This window comes from Thrips palmi, unplaced genomic scaffold (assembly GCF_012932325.1).
Source record: "Thrips palmi isolate BJ-2018 unplaced genomic scaffold, TpBJ-2018v1 HiC_scaffold_17, whole genome shotgun sequence".
Classification (NCBI taxonomy): domain Eukaryota; kingdom Metazoa; phylum Arthropoda; class Insecta; order Thysanoptera; family Thripidae; genus Thrips; species Thrips palmi.
Genome location: NW_023144626.1, coordinates 9,387,650 through 9,408,334, shown reverse-complemented (window position 1 = coordinate 9,408,334; position 20,685 = coordinate 9,387,650). Strand labels below are relative to the sequence as shown.

Genomic DNA, 20,685 nt, shown 5'->3' with positions numbered 1-20,685 from the left:
ACCCGATTCTCCGCGCCACTCGGGGCGACTCGGCCGCCTACGCCAGCCTACCTCCCCAGCGCCAAGGCCAGCCCCAGCCAAGCCGCCCCGAAAGACCTTCTCGCGAAAATAAAGAGAAAATACAAAAAAAATTACATGTGGAAATCGAAGTCAAGGTTTCTCCCTCCCCCCTTTTTTTCGCGCGCTCCGGAGAAGGCATGGGACCATGAACGAACCATGAGGCGACGACAGAGGCAGAGGTGAGAAAAAAATATCGAGAGCAAATCGACTGGATTATATACTTGACACGCCTCAGACTCTCTTCCGGCTGGGCACCTCGTCCCATTTTTCATTTCTTCTTCGACAGACGCGGCGGCGCGGCGGCGCGGCGGTCGGGGAAGCCGCAGGGGATTCCGTAATGGCGGGTAAGTTATGACGGGCCGATAATGTGCAGGTAACAGGTAGGGGGGGTAATTGGTGCAGAGAAAGGAACAGGCTAGGCATTCCGGGTAGGTCATTGTGGGGTAACAGCGTTACGGGGGAAGCTTGACGGGGTGGGCGGAACAGGCTGGCCCAGGCCCGGCCGGGAAAAAGATTATCCCCGTAGATTAGCCGGCGAGGAATTTATCTGGGCTGTAATGGCAGCCATGGCGGGCATAGATTCGGCCGGATGGAGTGGGCTGGGCTGGGCAGGTTCGGGTGTTGCCAACACCGGGACGTGACAACGGGGCGGGGGGGCGGGGCGGGGCGGGGCGGGGCGGCGGCGGCGGCGGGCAACACACCCCGCCACCATTAGTATGTAAATGCCCCGAACGTCCACGCACGGCCTTTGCTTGGGGCTTCCCTGCTTATCCCGGTTCCCTGCGTCCCCGGTAGCGCCACGGGCCTTTTTGCCCATCCGGGTCTAATGCGACTGGCATTTTATGTATTTGGCACCGTCTGTTTGTCCGGCCGCAGAGCCCCTCGCCTACCCTCGCCCCAGCGCCCGCAGAGGGGAGGGGGCAGCCAGCGTCCCGCCTGCTACCATTCAAATGAAATCGTTCGGCGAAAAAAAAGGGGGGGGAGAATAAGAAAAGAGGCGTAACTGGTCGAAATGGCGGGGCTTTTATTTCCCGGTGGGTATTGGACTTGGCCGTCGGAGCCGTGCGTAATCCCATTAGAAGGGCAGGGGTGCGGTGCAGTGGCGACACTGTGGTGGCAAGACCGTAGAAATGCAGCTCGGTTCAGCGCGGTGCGGCCGTGGTGGCCGTGGTGGGCCGGGGGCGGAGCGGGGCAGAAAGAAAGGGGTGCAGGGTGCTGAGCTGCGCGACGACTATCTGGGAAACACCCCCGCCGCCCCGCCCCGCCCCGCCCCGCCCCGCCCTGCTGGCCTGCCCTGCGTTATCTCAGTCGAGAGGCCTCCATTCCATCCACCTACTTCCTTCTTCCTTACTCCTTCCTTTCGCTTATCTATGTGCCGAACCTTCCCTGCACCCCCTCCGTGCATCCTCAGCAGTGTGGGGGCTGATTGGCAGTCCGATATGCTGCACACCACTCACCTCATGACAAGGTAATCCTTAGTATCCTCTCACACGCACGCGCACACACGCACACACACACGCACACGCGAGGACTCGGCCGGCGCGAGTCAAGGATTCATCCGACGGTGCTCGCCCCCCGGCCCGCTAGCGTCGCGTAGCGTCGCGCCCGCTGCGGCACGGACGGGTCGCCAGATGCGCCCCGCTGCGGCGCTGCGGCTTGCCACACGCGGCGAGCTCCAACACGCGCCGGATCCGCCAGGTCCAGGCGACCACCGAGGTCTTCCCCGTGCCGACCACTCAGCACCGCTCCGCGCGCCCCCCGCAACACGACTGAAGCTTCACCGCGCCTCCACCGCGCGTCCGGGGCGGGGAGGGAAGGCCCAGCGCGCTGGTGGTTGCGCGGTGCCGCCGCCAGGGGTCGCCACCCACTGCGCCGTCACGCCTCGCCGCCCCCACACTGCAAAGTCGCAAACGGTTATTGTTATTTTCCGAGACGATGTCGTCTTGCGCTGGCTGTGCGGCTGTGCGCTGGCTGTGACTACGCGCACGGCACCCGCCGAAAAGTCGCGGTGATTTGCGGATCCTTCAACAGTGTGGGGAACATATACATTTTCGCACTCTGAAAGTAAAAATTGACAAAAAAAAGCGGTCGCGCGGTTACAACTTGTACACTACACCACGAAACGTGAGTGTGGTGGAGTGGGTCGGCGACATCTCAGTTCAAAAGTCCCGCGTTGCTGGAGCTTGCGGCCCCGTTGATGTCTGCCAACGTGACCAGTCACGGCCAGTTGGGTTCGCCGAATTTTTCTTCAACCAAGAAATGGAAGGAACCGTCTGAATTGTTAATGTTTGTTGATCGGCGAATCCTGAAAACGGGCTTTCACGTTCAGAGATAACTAGCGGCCATGCAGCGGCTTTGTTTGCAGACAGAAACCCTGGATGGTCCATGGGCTCCACAGCCAAGAGAAATTTGACGTCCTCGTTGGTCCTCCATGTTGAAAATAAATGCTGTGTTGCGGGTAGTGGCTTCTTGAGTTTGTTTTTAAGAAATGGATGAAACTAAAGTAATTTATCATATTGATGACGAAGAAACTCCATACTTAGTTAAATTGCCTATCTCTCCAGACCAAGTGACGCTCGCCGACTTCAAAAATGTCCTCAATCGACCCAATTACAAGTTCTTTTTCAAGTCTATGGATGATGATTTCGGGTGAGTTTCTCCTTTCGCTTTACGGAAATGGCTATTATTTCTTGTGCCGTAGCGTCCGTATCTTGGTACAGCACAAGGAATTTCGCCTGCAAGATCCAAGTTTTATGGTTTTTCGATAACCTCCCATTTAGTTTTGTTTATTTTTGTGTGCGGCTTACCTATGCATAGGCCTACATCCACTACTTTCTCAAGTTACTGTAAACAATCATACATTTGTGAATTAAAAGGTCGAGAATACCTTTCTCTTCATCTTCTGTTTTGCAAACAACACTCTTTCTAATTTTCTTTTTAGATTTGGTATTCTCTAGTAAATATCAGCAGACTATATTTTGACATTTCAGTTTCTGTTTATTGTTAGTTTGCTGTGTTACAGATATTATCTTCTGCTATTTTCTGACTTCAGTCGCTGTAGTTTCAACTTTGTATCATTTATTCTATGCTATGACTGAATTTAATCTTATAATTTTTCCATTTGAGGCTCTGGTCGATTCACCTTTCTTCATCTCAAGTTGCTCTCATTCATAAACTATGCGTTGTTGACGTTTGGTTTGATTTAAATTTCCAGAGTGGTAAAAGAAGAAATAGTTGACGATGAAGCACATTTGCCCTGCTTCAACGGACGTGTGGTTTCATGGGTATGTATTTTCTCGGTCAATTTTTATACATCTACTAATCTTACATTACTAAGTTTACTCTTCATGTCTTTTAAAGCTGGTTTCTGCTGAGGGAAGCAATGTGTCTGATGGTGCTTCACAGTGCACAGAAAGTGCTGCACACTCAGATGGCAAAAATGGGGACCGTCCAAGTGATGCCAGGTATGTAGCTTTTCTTTTGTTGCCATTCCAAAGTTTTGTCCATTCACAAATTTTGTACTGATTTTTTTTTCCTTTGTACTTGTTTCAGAATGCTTAATCCATCCCACATGAGATCAAATGTAGATGATCTAACATGCACTGAAACAGAATCCATCATCAGTTCCCGGCCTGGCCACCATAGTATGCATAAAAGTGCTCGTCATGAAAAATACAATCAGTATAATGGTGAGATACACACTAGCAACCCCTTACCTTTACCTTTAGACACCCCTGCCCACTGTTTCATTTCTCTTTTCTTCTTATGGTAGGATTAAGAATGAATGGACACTCAAGACTTAGGGGTGGTCATGGGTATGAATCTTCATCCATGCTGAGCTCTGACCTGGAAACAACTAGTTTTTTGGAATCAGAAGATGATGCATCCAGTCGCATCACTTCTACCACTGGAAGGCACACACAAATGTCTATGGACAGAGGCACACTTGGTGAGCTTGAAACTTAATTTACATGTAATGCCAAATCCTATTTCAATGCAATTTTATTCATATTGTGGTTTCATCTTCAGACTCGTCAAGTGTTGTGTCGAGACTACAGTCAAGAAGGAGACCTCAGAGAAGAAGACGTCATCGAGCTCCTCCAGCCATGTCTAGAACCTCATCATTTTCATCCATTACTGACTCTACTATGTCCTTAAACATCATTACCGTTACATTAAACATGGACACAGTCAATTTCTTGGGCATCAGCATTGTAGGCCAAAGCAATAAAGGTGGAGATGGAGGTATCTACGTTGGATCCATCATGAAAGGGTATGTGTTTGAAAATGTTGAAGGTTTGTTGTAATGTAACAATATTGCCTCATGACCTACTTTATTTTTTCCTTCCTCTTTTGAACAGTGGTGCTGTTGCCCTAGATGGGCGCATCGAACCTGGTGATATGATTCTCCAAGTTAACGATATCAATTTTGAAAATATGTCCAATGATGAAGCAGTAAGGGTTTTACGAGAAGTTGTTCAAAAACCTGGGTAAGGATTTGTTTGTCAACTTACCTTCTATGTAAATTAAACCCAGAGATATAACATTTTTTGCTTTTGGCTTTCAGACCTATCAAGCTGGTGGTTGCAAAATGCTGGGACCCCAACCCGAAAGGTTATTTCACTATTCCCCGTACTGAACCAGTGAGGCCCATTGACCCTGGAGCCTGGGTTGCACATACTGCTGCGTTAAGAGGTAAAGTTCTAGTCTAGCGCTCTTTGTTTCCTGTTAACGATAGCATAATGTTTTATCTTTGAACTCTCTTTGTCTCTGTGGATTATTCAATACCAATATCCCACTGAGGAAAGCTGTTGAGTGCTATTAATGTACTATTTAGTCATTTTTCCCCTCTATTTTTTTTGTTTTTTAAAGCTAATTGGGTCTAATCTTTTACTTTACTACCATCCATTACTTTTCCAGGAGAATCTTTTCCTTTGAGGCCACCATCTGTTAGTACTCTAACGTCAACAAGTTCGTCCATAAACTCTACCTTGCCTGACACTGAAAGTAAGGCTCCTTACTGCTTTTGTTTGTTTTTATATCTTGTTATGGTATTTAAGTAACTAATGTCAATTTATTGCCAACTCAGGACCGTTTGAGGAAATTCACTTGACTGTAAATACTGATATGCCTACCATAGTTGCTGCAATGGCTAGGCCAGATTCAGGGTTAGAAATAAGAGACCGTATGTGGTTAAAAATAACCATACCTAATGCTTTTATTGGTGAGTTAAGACTAACTAAACCTCTGCTTTTCTATGAAAATGTTTGTTTTGTCTCACTGCAATGGCTTTCATGTTGACGACAGGTGCTGATGTTGTGGATTGGTTGAATAGTCATGTTGAAGGTTTCCTTGACAGGAGAGATGCTCGCAAATATGCCTCTCAAATGTTAAAAGCTGGCTATATACGCCATACTGTAAATAAAATAACATTTTCAGAACAGTGTTACTACATCTTTGGTGATGTGCTTAGCCATGGTAAATATTTTTCTTTTAAATTGTTTTACATCTTTAAGTGTTGGGTGCATTGAGCTAACGCATTTCTTCTGCAGCTATGTCAACCTTGAAACTCAATGATGACTGCGTCTCCCTTGACCGAGACACTGTAGGACCTCTGCCACCTCCAAGTACTGTAGCGACAGCTCCATGGACAGGCTCACACATGCCTTATGCGGGGGCATACCTTCCTCACGGTGCGGGCTACACTCCTATGCCCTTCAACTACAACAATGAGCCTGGAGCGTACAGCTACGGTCGCGAGGAGAGTGCCAGTATCCACTCCGGCTCAGGTGAGCCCACAACTGTTCAAAGCTTATCTCCATCTGATGCTGAGACTTTACTGGATGCAGAAACATTACTGGATGCTGAGACTTTGCTGCTAGAATGTAAGTGTCCTTTGTTGCGGCTTTTTGTTTTGGAAGGTGGTGTTGATGGTAACTTCTTCTGACTATCCTTTCTTGAAGACTTTCTTGTGACTTTACTGTGATGTAGATTTATTGTTAAGTGAATCAAACAGTCCTTTTGTTAGAAATTTAGAAAATGATAAAAGTTCTCTTACATCTTTTTGTCCATTTGTCAGTAATTGTCGTAAGTAAATATGAGTTGTACTGAATTAAATACAAAAAGTACAGCTCCAATTTCCATTTCTTTAATAAATGGCTTCAACCTCCATCACACCTGCTTTTCAAGCTTTTTTTGTGTTTTGTTGGACCATTTTTTTGTGTTTGTACGTAGCTTTATTGCTATGCTTAAAACTTAAGCTTTTCATGTTGAAACTTTTTCATTTCAATACAGTATTTTGAAATTGACTATTTTTTCTTAAGACCATTTTTTAAATCCTCTGCATCCATCAAATTGTGTTATAATCTACCTGTGTTCTTTGGTGTTGTGTTTTAAGTAGCTCATATGATTTTCATTAGCTCTGCCATCTGACAATATTCTGTTTGTGCTATTTTCTTCACTCTACACCTTTGTGTTGTTACCTTGTGCATTTTTAATGGTATCCGTGTTTTATTGTCAGGTCAACAAAATTGAGTAATACAGTCAAGAGACTAGTCTCATGATACACTGTTGATTAACGATTTTGAAATAATGTTTACAGGAGGAAGCAGCAACGGCTCGGAGCGTCACTGCTTGAAGGAGAAGGACCTTTTGAAGTCGGGAGGAAGCTCTGCCAGTGAAACTGACTTGGTACGCAATCATGGTCAAAACCATGCGGGCGGCCGCCGCTCCGGTGGGTCCAGGTCTCGCTCAAGTGGCTCTGAGCAATCCGTTGCAACTACCACCACAACACCTCCTCAGCAAGGCAGCTCAGTAGGCAGTGGGCCCACTGCCTCCGGCACTCCAAATGCAGAAGACGTTTCTGGCAGCAGACAATCCTTCCGAATGGCCATGGGCAACCCTTGTGAGTTTTTTGTAGATGTCATGTAGAGTTGTGTTGAGTTATTTTTCTTTGGTACATTGCTTTTTGATACTTTTGTGTGAAGTAGAGCCATTAGTCACCGTTCTGTTTAAATATTTCTCAAAGCACCATCAGGAGCCTTATCTACTGTTAATTTGGCTACTGCAATGTAGCCATGTGATATTTTTCATTGGGTGTCATCCAGTATCCTGAACAAGCTTTTTATTGTTTGTGGTAGAATCATTTATTGTCTCAATCTGTTCATCGATGCCCGAATTTATATGATATGTGTATTTTCGTTTTCATCTGTAATAGTTCTACAGAAAAACATTTTATTGGTTACTTTTAATAAAGTATAACATAACATATATTATCATTTGGTCTCCTCAGACCAAGTGCACTGAACTCAATTAAAGTCTGTTTTAACTTTTGTCACCCCGAGACACAAAATCTTTACTGCAGTATATATTTTGAAAAAACGTCCTAGCTTAGGTGCATGGTTTTGACCTGGTTGTGTAGTATTTGTATTGTTTGTAATATAGTTACTTCACCACAAAATAAAAAAAACAAATACAAAGCTTTGCTTGAGCAAACTCTGTAGATTGCCTTTTTTCAGTATACACGCACAGCTTTGTTTTGTTTCAAATTGTCTATTGTGTTGTTCTTTGGAACTAGGCTACTTAATTTTTTTTCCAAATCTTTTTTTAGAGGCATTGTTTGATGCCATGCTTTAGAGCTTGCTGTTAATTCTGCTATTGGATTGTACACTTAAAAAGTTTGCTAAACTGAGACATTGCAATTCTCCGCATTTTTTGGCCTTTAGAGCAGGAAGGTTCATTGAAAATCAGCAGTAGTTTGCAATTGTGGCAATTGTTGTCTCTTTTAACTTCAATTTCAATGAACCAATTGTACTTGCAGGTTCTACTGTCCTAGCTCAAATCTGAGTGGGATAGAGCATGGCATGAATGGAAAATAAGTGCTGCGAGAGTGAGGAGTATCTACGTCTCTGACCTTTGTTCACCTTTGCAGAGATTGGTCCTGACCATTTCTTGTTCTCGAATTGAAGTGTTGTATTACAAGAAATAAATTAATACTTCCATTATTATTCTTAAATATCCCTGAGGTATTTCTTTAAGTCAATATATTTTGTACAACTTTCACTAATGCTCACAATCAGGTTTTATACATTTTGAACTTAATCTTAAATGAATGCATTTCTAGGGTTGTTAGATCCAAAATCTGAGTTACTCAGAAGACTGAGTGACCGTGAAATGGCAGCATTCTGATTAGCTTAATTCATTTAATAGGATTCTGTTTAGTTTGTTCCTTTATTGCCAATTTGTGTTACTAGTCTCGATACCTCTATTATTTCACGTTGCTATGTGTAAAGAAAGACTTAATGGAATTGTTATTGTGAAGTGGAAGTGTTTGTTCCATACTATCTTCCTTTTGGCTTTTTCTATGTTTGAGGGATTTTGGCTGCTTCTATTATCTTTGCCCGGGCTTATTCTCATAGGGCTTTTGTTTTTAACTTCTATCTCTTTTCAATACGAAAATAAATTCTGCTGATCTTTTGATCAACTAAAGCAGCCAGAGATACCTCCTTGTTTAGTTAATGCTGTATTAAGTTTGTATGTTGTTACATTGCTCTTGCATGAATCATTGTATGTACTTGTTTTGTTTTTTTCTTTCTATGTTATATTATATGCATATTTATAGAATTTTAAATTACAAATAATATCTGTGCCACTATTTAGTTAATTTCATACATTCTTTCTTATACTTTTATAACTTGTACTGTTACTATTTATTGGTAAAGTATGAACTCTAAATGTGATTAATCTGTAAATAGAATGTCCTGTTTCTATATGTTGTGTGTAAGTGCCCGAGATTTATGATTGCACACAGCTGGTTTTGCTTCAAGTGGAACAATTATATGTTGTGTATTGTACTGGTCATATAATTTTTTTATTTGGTTTTTAAAAGTTTTTCTTCCCCTTTTCCCCTTTTTTCATGCTTTTGTGAAGCTTTATGTGTCTGTAGTTAGTACCATGCTCCCTGTAGCTTGGCATGCTGCATAGTGTGGTGCTGAACCGAGATTCTTAAGGCGAGACCGTTCGAACTGACGACAAAGCAAGGTCACTTACAAGGAGGTTTACAACCCTGGCGAGTTCTAGAGCTCACTCACCAAGCAAATGTTATATTTCACAACTTAACAAAAAAAAATTAAAAGAAAAAGGAAATAGTCTTACAAATAACCCAATTTGAATTGTATAGTCAGCATAGTGGTGAAGACCAACTCTGGTGAAGTGAGCACCAAAATTGGTAAATTTTCCTTTCACCCTCGAACGGTTGACACTTAACATTTTCGGGCGCTCTTGGACGGCCCGCTCGCCCGCCCGGCCAGGCTCGCGACGACGCGGTACGGCAGTACGGCGGTACGGCGCTTGCAGTAAGAGCGTGGCCCGGCGGCGGGGCGGGCCAGGGGCGGGCGCGCCGCCTGCATGCTGATGGCCTGATGGCGCGCGGCGGGGCGCGGCAGGGCGGGGCGGGCCCCGCTCAATGGCCCTTCTTTCGCATCGCGGCCTGCAGACGGACTCCGAGTGAGAGGCCTCTCTTTCTCTTTGAGGCGTGCGTCCCCGTATAGGTGCGAGAGAGACGGCGGGTGGGACTTCCCGCTCGGAGTCAGCCCGCTGGCGGGGCGGCGGCGACGGTGAGCAATATCCGTTTGGCTCGATTCACTGGCGATTCTCGATTAGCCTTTGGTCGCCTCTCCACCGCGCCGAGCACCGCGCCCTTACGCCCTGGCAGGCCTTGGCTAGCCTCGGCGAGCCAGCGCGGAGCCACTGGCACTGATGAGTCACAGCCACGCCCGAAAAAAAAAAACAAACAACCGATTAGAAAGAAAGAGAGAAAGAAAAAGAGATGCGCTGACTTGGCCGGATTTGAATCCGTGCCGATCCCTCCGGGTCACGTAACTGTCACGCTGCATGATTGCGCAGTGCCGCTGCCCGGCCGGGCCTCCACCGGGACCTCGACGGGGACCTCGACGTCGCCGGCACTGGCGGGCCCGGAGCAGGACCACACCAAGATCCTGCAGCCCGTGCCCGTCGCGCCCGCGGGGCCCGTGGGGGTGCTGGCCCCGTACTGCATCGCCGACATCTCCAAGGGCTGCAGCGACAGTCGCCAGAGTGAGTCCAGACAAGGGGGTCGAGGTCGAGAGTCAAGACGGACACTCCGGTGGCGGAAGGGTTGCCTACCTGCGTCCTCCCAGCGCCTGATGGAGGTGGTGGTAGGCAACCCTCCCGACACCAGTGTCGTTCAGAGTGCACTAAGCGATTCACGAGCTGTTCTTGCCCTGCTAATGAGTTCCCTCCGTCTTCCGCCTGTTCTGTTGCAGCTCAAGACTTGCTGCAGTTCGAATTCAGCGACCCTTGAAGAGTGCATCCAAGAGCATCAAACTTTTGTGTCAATTCGTTTTGGTAGAGTATTTTTCACATACTAATTCTCCTTATCGCGAAAACATGGCTCTTTACTTCGTCTGTATCGATGTGAAAGGGGAAAAAAAGGAGCAATCTTATTTGCTCAATTTGTTCAAACTTCTATTATTGGGTATCAGTAAAGTGTTTAATCGAGTGGATGCGTCGACTCAAAAGTACTTCTTGTCCGCCGCAGTATATGTTTGTGACTACCGATTTCCTTTTTTTACCCGTGAGAGGGGGCCATGACTCTTACTTCTGAGACGTCGCATCCACGGAGAGTGGGCTGTTGCGGTAGTGCCGGTGCCGAAATATTAGTCACGTACCTCCCTGTATTGTGGTGTTTAGGGCCTCTAGGGACGTTGTGTGCCATTTAACTTTTGTAGATGTTTTTCATACCAAGGGTTTGGGATGTCTATTGCATCCGTGTTTGTTGCTTGGAAAGTCCATCCCAGAAGCGAAGAGACACGAAAATATTCTCCTTAATGTTTGTGTATCGCTCATCCTTTTCGTAAGAAAACAAAAACATGACTGAACGGGCATTATTGTCGACAAGAGAAGATCGAAACATTTTTACTACAATAAAGTCTCGTCATAGGTTTCGAAGAAAGTGTCCGTTGTTTTCGTACTACCTGAACCTCATCACGACCTGACCTCACACACACACACAGTCACACACTCGACAATGAAAGAGCCGCTTCATGACGTGACTGCGGCTCGGAGCCATATCCGCCCCGCCCCTCCCCATGCACCCAAAAACACACACTTCTTCACACTCACTCTGTGTCGTCACACACGCACTCACGCACACACACGCACACATAGACGCGCGGTAAATCCGCGTGTGTGCCGGGCTCCTCAACGAACACAGGTGGCGGGCTCAAGCACGTCTCGTTGTGGCGGGGCTGGCGGGGCTGGCGGGGTGGGGTGGTCGCCGCGTCGCTGGGTCGCTGGTCTGCGCTGCTAGTGGGGGATACTCCGGGCCGCGTACCGCCAGCCGTCCAGCCGGCTGAGGAAAGAAAGACAAGACAGTCTCACCATCGCCTTGCCGCGGCTTAAGTCCCAGTGTGCCTCCGTCCCGCGCGTGCCTGTGTTCCACCAAGTCACCGCCAGGGGGCGCCAACACGGCGCGCAGCGTGTGTGCCGGCAGGGCCATGGGGGGCATGACGGCGGACAGCGACGCCGGCGCCTGAAAGCAGCAGCAGCAAACGTTGGCGCAGAAGGGAGTTCGGCGTGCGATCCCGGTCGCCTCCAACCAGGCCGCGCCGAAGCCGGCCGCCGGGGCCGTGTCATGTGTTGACGGTGTTGACGGGCAGGGCCAGACGCCAGGGCGCTGACGGCGAGGTGCTTCCGCCGGCTCCAGCATGTCTGCGGTGAGTAGCGCTCCTGCTCCCCACGCGCGCGGCATCGGCACGCCGCCACTGTGAAAGGTAACGAGAACAATGCGGTCGGGTTATTCAATCGAAGCCCCGCCGGCCCGGCCAGACCGACCGCGAAACGTGCGGGACGCTGCAGCTCGCGCCTCTGCTGTCCGGTAGTTTGTCATTGTTGTTGTTGCTTACTTTTCTTTTTCAAAGTTTTGTCGGTGACAGTGACACGTTCACGCCGCGGCGCCGCGTTGACACTCGCCTCTCTCGCGTGCAACAATGACACGACACTTACTTTCGCTACCTGTACGCACACCTGTCCCTCGGTGTTCGCTCACGCCGGCTCGCCTTGCCAGGCCTTGCCCGTCTCCGGCCATGCACAGCGGGCCAAGCCCGGCCAAGCCCGGCCAAGCCCGGCCGGCCAAGCCACACTTCGGACGGCCTGTGCATACATTTCCATGCCAAGTTATCTTTCCCTAAGTAAACCGCGTGCGGAGCGCGGTGCGCGGTGCGCGGAGCGGCCGTCGGCTTGCGTGCGTTTTTGCCTCCAAGCCGCCAAGCCGTCAAGCCGTCAAGCGGGCAGCAGGTGCGTCCACACGACACCCCAGCGTGTGTGTGCGTGCGAGTGTGAGTGTGTAGTGGTAGTGGTGCAGTGGTGCATGTCAAGAGGGGCGTCGGCGTGGATGATTCCCTCGCGAGGCGGATTGCTCGGCCACGCAACCGCCGAGCCGTTGACAGTTTTGCGGTGGTGGCCCGCCTCGGCCCGCCGGCTGCGTTGAGCTGGGCCGAGCCGGGGGGCCGGGGGGGGGGCCGGGCCATGTGATGTGACGGACGACATGGAGACAGCGGGACAGCCGGCTGCCGGAACCGGTCCACTGTGCATTCTCTTCGCGTCATTCCGAGCCGCACCCAGGGCGCGCTCCGTCTCTCTCGCACCCCTGAGCCACGCGCCATGCGTGCGAGAGAGACAGCGACGAAAGCACTTCGACATGGAGCTGCGGGGTTCATCTCTCCGCGGGCCGCCCAAACACCCTGGCGAGCTGCCGCGGTTCAAGTGGCAGCCACTGGCAAGCGCTTCCGGACTTGTCATTGTTGTTTACTTTGCAGCGGTGTCTCCGCGCGGCGCTGGCGGCGCTGCTGCTGACGGTGACCGTCGTGGTGGCCCTCAAGTACGACGCGAAGCAGCCCTACTGCCGCAACTACGGCGGCTGCTACCCGCGCGCCGCCCCCCGCGACTACCCCTACCTGCCCGCGCCCCCGGGCAAGACCCCCCGCTGCGCCCGGCCCGGGGCCACCTTCTGCGAGAGCGCCGACCACTACCCGGCGTAAGTGCATCAATTAAGGGTGGTGCACTGGATTACGTTGCTGACTTAGGGTCGCCGTTTAGCTCGGCCTGGCCTGCCTTGTGGCGCTGCACAGTGTGCCAGAAGACCGGTGGAGGCTGCCAAAATTCTGGACGCGTTTTGAGCTCCAGAGTCGCTAAATGGGACTCGAACCGAACGTGTGACCCCACCAATGGATTCCTCGTTCGGAGAGCAATCCATTGGTGGGGTCAAACGTTCCGTTCGAGTCCTGCTTAGCGACTCTGGAGCTCAAAACGCGTCTGGAGTTTTGGCCGGCTCCACCCGTCTTCTGGCCCACTGTGCGCTGCCTTGACGCGTGCTGAGACGAAGGGACTTACATCTAACGTAAAACCTGTCTCTCTCGCACTCATTGACCGACCAAGGAGGGACAAGGACAGAGCCAGGACTACTTGGACGATCCCTGAACGCACAGAAGCCAGCCGGGTGGTCCGTCCCGCACCGGCCGGCCGCCCTGGCAGGCGCCCCTTCGCCTGACTCATTGACAGGCTAGACCACAATTGATCGCTCCCGGGGGCTGCCACCACTGCCGCCTGGCCGTCTGACGAGACCAGCCTGCTTTCCGCTTTCCCGCAGACACCTGATCCAGTACCTGGTCGACCGCTGGGCCTACGACTTCAACACGCTGCTCAAGAGCGAGGATGCGGAGGACTTCAGCTCCAGGTAAATGGCGGTTGCCGAGCAACAGGCCCGCGCGGCGTGTGTGCGTGCGTGGCGGCCCGACCCTCGTTTTCAATCAAAGTCACGGACTTCCGGCACGCGAGCGGCCGGGGAGTGGCGTGGCCCGCGTGGCCACCCTCGGGCCAGCCGCCACCGCCTGCCAGCGCGCCAGCCCCTGCCGAGTTGCGGCCCTCCGGAGGGAGAGTTTCGCGGTTATCGCCAACCCTCACACTGCCCTGTAGGGCCTACACTGTGATAAAGGGCCGCCTCCGCCAACAGGTTCCCCGTGACGTACTCGTACGGCCCCGGCCCTCAGGACAACGCCACGGCGCCCAGCGGGCCCAGCGGGCCGGCACTGGGGTACAGGCCGGCCGCGAGCTACGGCCCTCCCGGGTACCGGCAGGACGGCTACCCCGACAGGAGGTACTCCCTGAACGCGGCGCTGACGGACATCACGTACCCGCCCATGTCGCCGACGCCCGCCCCGGAGGAGGCCCCGGAGTCCTTCCCGCAGCAGTCCGTCTCCATCAACCCAGCGGGGCCGATCGCGTGGGCGAGGTGAGTGGAAATGGCTTTAAAATGGAGTGTTCCTGCCTGGGCTTGTCACATGCAGCCGCGCATGCCGGCCTGCTGACGGGGTGGGTGCGACATGTAACTGCTTTCACCCCCTCCCCCTCGCACACACTGCGCGCGCTGCGCACACAGGCGCCTGAAAGTTGGCGACCCCGCCTGGCAACGCCGCTGCACGGAACACGCCGGACACTCTGAATCGAATCCATTTCCAGCTCGGTGTGAAGCAGCAAGCAGCAGTCACCGTGTCGGACACATTTTAATATTTTTTTCCCAGGTTCCGGCGCGACGCGTCGAGACTGCTGCGGCGTCGGCAGCGGCGCCAGACGTCCACGTCGGAGGCCGGGTCCACGACGCTGTGCCCCACGACGTCGTCCTTCATCACCCCGCAGGCCGCCCTCAACACCAAGGGCGTGTGGATGTTCGTCGCCAACGTGCCGGACGCCCAGGGCGGCCAGGCGGCCGGCCAGGGCGGCGGCCGCTACACCCAGCTCGTACGGGCCGAGTCGTGCGTGTGAGTCAAGGACCGCCAGGAGCCAGGCCATTTTATTTTCATGAAAATCTAACGTCGTTTAGATCTTTGTTTTGGCAGTGCCGTGGATTCGTATCCGCCGCCCGCCACGCACAGTGGGCCAGAAGCCGGTGGAGGCGGCCAAAACTCTAGACGCGTTTTGAGCTCCAGAGTCGCTAAATGGGACTCGAACCGAACGTGGGACCCCACCAATGGATTGCTCTCCGAACGAGGAATCCATTGGTGGGGTCACACGTTCGGTTCGAGTCCCATTTAGCGACTCTGGAGCTCAAAACGCGTCTAGAGTTTTGGCCGCCTCCACCGGCTTCTGGCCCACTGTGCCACGCCACACCACGCCAGGCGGGTCGCGCTCGCAAATGGAGGTGGCGGAGCTGGCGGTGCCATCCGTGTCCAGTCACTGTGTTCGTGTTCGTTTTCACGGCCTACACAACCTCCGCGCCGCTCCGCGCCACGGCGCCGTGACGCGACCATGGCGAAGGTCTCTGTCACGCCGGGCACCTCCCAGCCAGATGACGCGGGTTGATCTGGTCCAGATCGCCCGCACGCCATGCGAGCCTTATAGCCTGACCATTCGGGACGGGAAAAAAAATTACAGCGAATATTTTGTACTTGAGCGAAATGATAATTGAAAACAACGGCAAACGCGGCAAGCACTCCGCCGGGCCGGGCCGGGCGGCCTCGGGAAAATGCACAACACGACCGTGTGAAACTATCATCGCCGCGGTCGCAAAAAAAAACTCGCACGCGTTCTGAAATACGCGGCGCACAGTGGGCCAGAAGCCGGTGGAGGCGGCCAAAACTCTAGACGCGTTTTGAGCTCCAGAGTCGCTAAATGGGACTCGAACCGAACGTGTGACACCACCAATGGATTGCTCTCCGAACGAGGAATCCATTGGTGGTGTCACACGTTCGGTTCGAGTCCCATTTAGCGACTCTGGAGCTCAAAACGCGTCTAGAGTTTTGGCTTCCTCCACCGGCTTCTGGCCCACTGTGCGGCGCTACGGCACGGCGCGGCACGGCACGGCACGGCGCCTAGCGGGCCCCTCTAGCCTCGCCCCCGGCCTCGAGTTCAATTCCTTTTTCAGTGTACCTGGTATTCAATTCAATCACAAAGTTTTCTGTGCTGTTGCTGTTTTGGCAGGACCAGCGAGTGCAACGGCATCTGCTCGCTGCCCAACGGCTACTCGTCGCGGTGCGAGCAGCAGTACGTGCAGAAGAGACTGGTGGCGCTGGGCGGCGGCGGCGACCGCCTGTACACGGACACCTTCTGGTTCCCGCACTGCTGCGTGTGCCACATCAGGGCCTCCTCCTAGGGCGCGGCGGCGCCCTCGGGCCCGGAGCCTCGACGGCCTCCCGCCGCGGACGCGGCCGCCAACGACGCGGCCGCCGCCACCGCGCCGACGACGGCGTCCCTCGGCCCCGGCGGCCAGGCCCCCGAGACGCGGCTCCTGATTGGCTCGTGGGTGCCGCTGCCGCTGCCCGCCTTCCTGGTGGTGCTCCTCCCCACCCTGGCGCTGTGACTCTCGGACTGGAGGGCCCAGTGCAGTGCAAAGTGACGTCGCGAGTGTGAAGATCGGCCGCTCTCGGCCCGTTCAAACAGTGCGGGAGACTGCCCCCTCCCCGCGCCGCCCCGCCGCCGCACCGCGGCAACGCGGACCGTGGGAGCCGCGAGAAAAAGGCCCGCGACGACGTGGCCTCAAAGGGCGAGCCTCGCCGGCCCAAAGCCTGGCGCCTTGTGTCTGGCGCCTGCACTGCAGGACAGACTGCCGTGGTGGCCGCCAAAACGGTCCAGTGCCAGGCCAGGCTCGCCGATCATTCTCGTCGAATTAAATTATTATTATTAGGACACTCTAAAACTCGTTGCAGCAATCTTGTACTTGGCAACCTCTGGCGACTGCCGTGCTGCCGCGCGGCCCCGCCCGAGGTCGCCCAACGCAATCCCCATGAAGGGCCCCCTCACGCTGGAGGGGCTCGACGCGCGCGCCGCGGCAATGTGACGCGGCACTTGTCGTCTTCTCGCCGTTTTTGCCCGTGCCACTCGTGCCACTTCGAGACACGCCCCCCCCCCCCTCTCTCACACACACACGCGTGGCCTGGGTGGGGATCGAACAAGGAGTATACAGCACTCGCTAGTACGAGTTAAACAAATTATTATTTTCAATAAATTACACATAGTCACAAGCCATCATGAAGGAACAGTAGTTTAAATTAGGTATCGGTATTTTTGGTGAAGTCTCTGGTCGGAAGCCCCATTCGTAACCCACGCCGTCTGTGCCGCTGAAGAGGATGAGTGTCGATTCCGCTCGGCAAGTGGCGGCTTAGCTGCTGCCGTCCATGGCACCCATGAACTTCTTGATCACGTCGCGGAACTGCAAACCGAGTTCGAACACGTTGGAGCGACCGGCGCGGTTCCGTTGCAAGTGGAGAGTGTAGGAGCGGGCCGGGTGAGAGGTCGGTCCCCGCCGCAGCGCCGCAGCGCCGCAGCCCGCGGGCAACGACTCGGCGATACCCCGCGCTGCGAGACTGTCTCTGGAGCGAGGGGTAGCGCCGCGCGCCGCCGCCGCGAGTGCAGCGCGGCGCACTGCGGTTCGGATTCAATCTCTCGTTCCGGCCCATCACACTTACGATCTCAGACTCCTTGTAGCCGCATGTGAAGAAGTCGTAGCCCAGCACACAATCCTTCTTCCCCTTGACTGCACAGAGATAGAGAGAGAACACATGAGAGTCCCTGCACTCAGCCATCACTGCAACGCCGGCATATTCCGCAGCGGAAAAAATGGTGGAAGGGGAAACAGACAACTCGAAAAGGGAGGCCATCTGCATAAGCGCTTTGCCTGTGCCCCGCCCCCTTCCCCCTTCCCCCTCGCTGTCGAAGTGACGGGGCGACTCTTTTTATTTGGTCGACAAGCAACGGCCCGGGGCGCTGCCCTGTCGGCCCCGTCCGCCCGCGCGCAGATTTAGCTGTCCTAACTAAAGCAGCCCTGCGGAAGTTTGTTGACTTTGTGTCTCAGGCCGGCCAGCACCTGGCGGGGGCGGCGGCACGGCAGCGACGGCAGCGCGCACCCAAAAGAGGGGCTCGTCGAGGGAGACGCGGAGCGAGGCCCTCGCCGGCGTGGCCGCCCCCAGCCCCAATGAGCACAGCGGGCGAAACATTGTTTTTCCCGGCAGCCCGCAGTGGACGTTTCGAGTTACAGACTTGTATCAAATGAACTTGGCAACTACAGGTTTCTTTTCCGTTCGAAGGACAGCCCGCTGGTACTGTCGTAAATTTGGTTCGAGCTGCATTTTGTGACAGTCCAGAGTCCAAACAGTGCCCAGAGTTGTGCTCGCTCAAAGCAGCCTTCCCGCCGGCGTACCCTCGACTCTACTCACTTGCGGGCTCGCAGATGGGCTTCACTCGCACCCACTCGGCGGACCACTCCTTGATCTCGAACTCGTCGACGGCCGCGGTGAACTTTTCCATGTCGGCTTCCCCGGCGTCGGTCATCTGCGGGGCACAGAGCGTTCAGCGCGTTCAGCGTGAGCGGAAATTGCGACTTCCGCGCCGCCGACGGCCCCGGCCGGGCTGGGCTGGCCGACGGTCGCGCTGCTGATGAAATTCAGTCACGCTATTTCGGATCTCCGGCAGTCTTCGTGACTCTGTTCGGACACCCGCCGCGGATAACCTTATGGATCTACCGGGCATGGGACACAGTGGCGCGAGCCCCTAGGTCCCCCACGTGACATGCGCCGGATTCAGAGGGCCGCTCTTCCAGTGTGCCTTCGAAGCCGCTGGATCGAGCCACAGCGCTGCGAAGGGGCGGCCCGGACAGCCTCGACTGTTACTTACGACTTTGGCCTTCTTGGCGACGCAGGCCACGACACACTGCAAGAAGAAAATGCGCGGTTAGAAGTGAACCAGGTTACCTGGGGAACGAAAACTCAGTTTCCGGTCTCACCTTGCAGGGATCGTACTTGGCCTGGGAGTTGTCGTTGCCCTCCTTCATCATCTCTTTGCACACGGCTGCGGAAGAAAGGGTCGGTCACCATTCCACAATAAAAACCAAAAAGTATTAATAAAATTTTAACGAAATACAAAAAAATAAAAAAAAAAAATAAAAGTTGCAGTTTGAAGTCCAACTGACCGGTGTCAATTTTGAGCTCCTTGACGCAGTCCAGGGTGTGCTTGATGTACCGCGGCATGAGCTCGCCCTTCTTGTCGGCCTGCGGAAATGAAAGCGCGAGAGAAACTGGGTTAAATTTTGAGTGAGACCCGCGCACTCTGTCCGACTATTTTTGGCAGACTGTGCGCTGCTGCGCTGCTCCGCTGCTCCGCACCGAAGTGTCACGCCAAGTTGTTGCCGAAGAACGTAATGGTCGATCGAGTGAGGGCCGAGGCAGCCGAGGGCAGAGGGGCGGACAGGCCGTGGGGAAAGGGGAGAAGTGAGTGGGAAGAACTCCAGTGACGCGGCCGGCCGGCTCCTGGGCGCGGACCCCCGGGCCGCCGGGCCCCCGGCGACGGCAGGCAGTCCGTCAACGATCTGCTCTGTTCTCCTCCTTCCAGAGCATTAGCGACGTCACGTCGGAGCGAAACGCGACGCTGAGGGATGCAGTTGCTCCTCAAAATGTAAGAGGTGCGGGGGAGGAGTGATGGCGAAGCCAATGGGAAGGAACGGCGGAACGGACGCGGATGCTGCTTTTTCAGTGTACCTGCGCCAGGACGGCCAGGCTGGCGACCACGCCGACGACGGCCAGGACGGTGCAGCTCTTCATGGTGTCGGCGCAGTGGTCGGGGTATCACAGCACTTGGCGGATGCGCGGCGTCAGCTCGGGAGCCAATCGCGACAATCGTGTTGGCCGTCGCCCGGCAGCGCTTAAATACCGCGGCGGGTCGGACGGGGCTGGCAGACAGGCAGGCGGGGGTCTGTACAGGGCCTGCACCAGGCGGCGGCGTGCTATTGGTGGCCAGTGGTGGCCAGTGGGCGCCGGCCCTCGCGTGCGCGCCACGGTCAGGGCGGCTGGGGCCGTGGATGCGAGGCTGCCTGCCTGTGGCCGTGGCGGCCGGCAGATGGCCCAGCTGATTGGAGAGGCCCTCGCAGTCTACTAGCCTCACAGCCTCGTACGGCAAGAAACGCCAGACTGGAGCTTGCAAGTGGGGGCAACAACCAACCCCCAGCCGGAGCCAACACCGACACTGGAGACGGGTTAAGGCTGAGGGTGAGGGGTCGCGGCAAGAACTCGCCAGTTCTAAAGACACTCGAGGCCACTGGTGCCACTTCGCCGCCAAGTACTTACTCGGCCGTCCCCCTCGGAATGCAGCCTCCGTCGCGGCCAGCACCGAGTGTAGCACGGCCTGCGTTCGGCCCGTTTTCACTTCCGCTCCGAACTTTGTCACTGACTGACACTCGGGTGACATTGACACATTGAGCGGTCGAATCTGTGGCGGTCCGAACCGTCCAGCCGCACTCGCGTGTGGCGGCGCGTGAGTAGTAAGAACCGGTCATTGCGACGCGCCGCCATCTTGAGTCCCTCTGTTGGTTAAGTTGCGCAAACGGGCGAGGGGACAGTGGGGGCTTCAAGATGGCAGTGGGTGACAATGGGTAGTTGTTACTACTGCGTTCTGCCTTGGGCCCTCCCTGCCCTTCCGTGGGCGGGGCCTGGGGCGGGGGCACTACTGGAAGTGGCCTTTGAACACCACCTGCTGCTGCGGCACGGCCTGCACGGCCCGCGCGGCCTGCACGGCCTGCTCGGCCACGGTGGCAGTTAGACGACGTCA

General features: G+C 54.0%; 3 protein-coding genes across 5 annotated transcripts; 2 read left to right on the top strand and 1 right to left on the bottom strand.

Annotated features, from left to right (window-relative positions):
* The first annotated feature begins 2,457 nt into the window (after positions 1–2,457).
* Positions 2,458–11,028, top strand: LOC117643584 (segment polarity protein dishevelled homolog DVL-3). Of its 3 annotated transcripts, XM_034382543.1 has the most exons (15): positions 2,458–2,709; positions 3,275–3,344; positions 3,421–3,524; positions 3,613–3,749; positions 3,833–4,009; positions 4,090–4,333; positions 4,422–4,550; positions 4,628–4,755; positions 4,981–5,067; positions 5,150–5,284; positions 5,368–5,538; positions 5,613–5,849; positions 6,662–6,964; positions 9,964–10,152; positions 10,362–11,028. In XM_034382543.1, exons 1-15 carry the CDS (start codon positions 2,549–2,551, stop codon positions 10,397–10,399), a joined length of 2,310 nt encoding a protein of 769 aa, XP_034238434.1. In that variant the 5' UTR covers positions 2,458–2,548; the 3' UTR covers positions 10,400–11,028. The 3 variants fall into 3 exon arrangements, with proteins under 3 accessions (XP_034238434.1, XP_034238435.1, XP_034238436.1); XM_034382544.1 differs by lacking the exons at positions 9,964–10,152; positions 10,362–11,028 and adding an exon at positions 7,880–8,938 and having other exon boundaries at positions 2,549–2,709; XM_034382545.1 differs by lacking the exons at positions 9,964–10,152; positions 10,362–11,028 and having other exon boundaries at positions 2,549–2,709; positions 5,613–5,945; positions 6,662–6,800.
* Positions 11,029–11,419: 391 nt separating this feature from the next.
* On the top strand, positions 11,420–16,271 carry LOC117643506 (protein spaetzle 5). Its single transcript, XM_034382435.1, has 6 exons — positions 11,420–11,813; positions 12,915–13,132; positions 13,745–13,831; positions 14,108–14,386; positions 14,676–14,912; positions 16,072–16,271. The coding sequence occupies exons 1-6, from the start codon at positions 11,805–11,807 to the stop codon at positions 16,241–16,243; spliced, it is 1,002 nt and encodes a 333-aa protein (XP_034238326.1). The 5' UTR covers positions 11,420–11,804; the 3' UTR covers positions 16,244–16,271.
* Positions 16,272–17,063: 792 nt separating this feature from the next.
* On the bottom strand, positions 17,064–19,774 carry LOC117643496. Its single transcript, XM_034382421.1, has 7 exons — positions 19,620–19,774; positions 19,055–19,133; positions 18,869–18,933; positions 18,760–18,795; positions 18,303–18,417; positions 17,556–17,623; positions 17,064–17,299 (listed from the first exon to the last, which is right to left on the bottom strand). Exons 1-7 carry the CDS (start codon positions 19,680–19,682, stop codon positions 17,249–17,251), a joined length of 477 nt encoding a protein of 158 aa, XP_034238312.1. The 5' UTR covers positions 19,683–19,774; the 3' UTR covers positions 17,064–17,248.
* Positions 19,775–20,685: the final 911 nt, after the last annotated feature.

What these genes read in the sequence shown, in the direction of transcription:
- LOC117643584 (XM_034382543.1), top strand. Translation starts at nt 2,549, where the DNA reads ATGGATGAAACTAAAGTAATTTATCATATTGATGACGAAGAAACTCCA. An exon ending in TATGGACAGAGGCACACTTG is followed by an intron (nt 4,010 to 4,089) that starts GTGAGCTTGAAA and finishes TTTCATCTTCAG; the next exon opens with ACTCGTCAAGTGTTGTGTCG. An exon ending in CATACCTAATGCTTTTATTG is followed by an intron (nt 5,285 to 5,367) that starts GTGAGTTAAGAC and finishes TGTTGACGACAG; the next exon opens with GTGCTGATGTTGTGGATTGG.
- LOC117643506 (XM_034382435.1), top strand. An exon ending in GGGCCGATCGCGTGGGCGAG is followed by an intron (nt 14,387 to 14,675) that starts GTGAGTGGAAAT and finishes TTTTTTTCCCAG; the next exon opens with GTTCCGGCGCGACGCGTCGA. An exon ending in GTACGGGCCGAGTCGTGCGT is followed by an intron (nt 14,913 to 16,071) that starts GTGAGTCAAGGA and finishes CTGTTTTGGCAG; the next exon opens with GACCAGCGAGTGCAACGGCA.
- LOC117643496 (XM_034382421.1), bottom strand. Translation starts at nt 19,682, where the DNA reads ATGAAGAGCTGCACCGTCCTGGCCGTCGTCGGCGTGGTCGCCAGCCTG. An exon ending in CCAAGTACGATCCCTGCAAG is followed by an intron (nt 18,796 to 18,868) that starts GTGAGACCGGAA and finishes TTCTTCTTGCAG; the next exon opens with TGTGTCGTGGCCTGCGTCGC. An exon ending in TCGCCAAGAAGGCCAAAGTC is followed by an intron (nt 18,418 to 18,759) that starts GTAAGTAACAGT and finishes TGTGCCCCGCAG; the next exon opens with ATGACCGACGCCGGGGAAGC.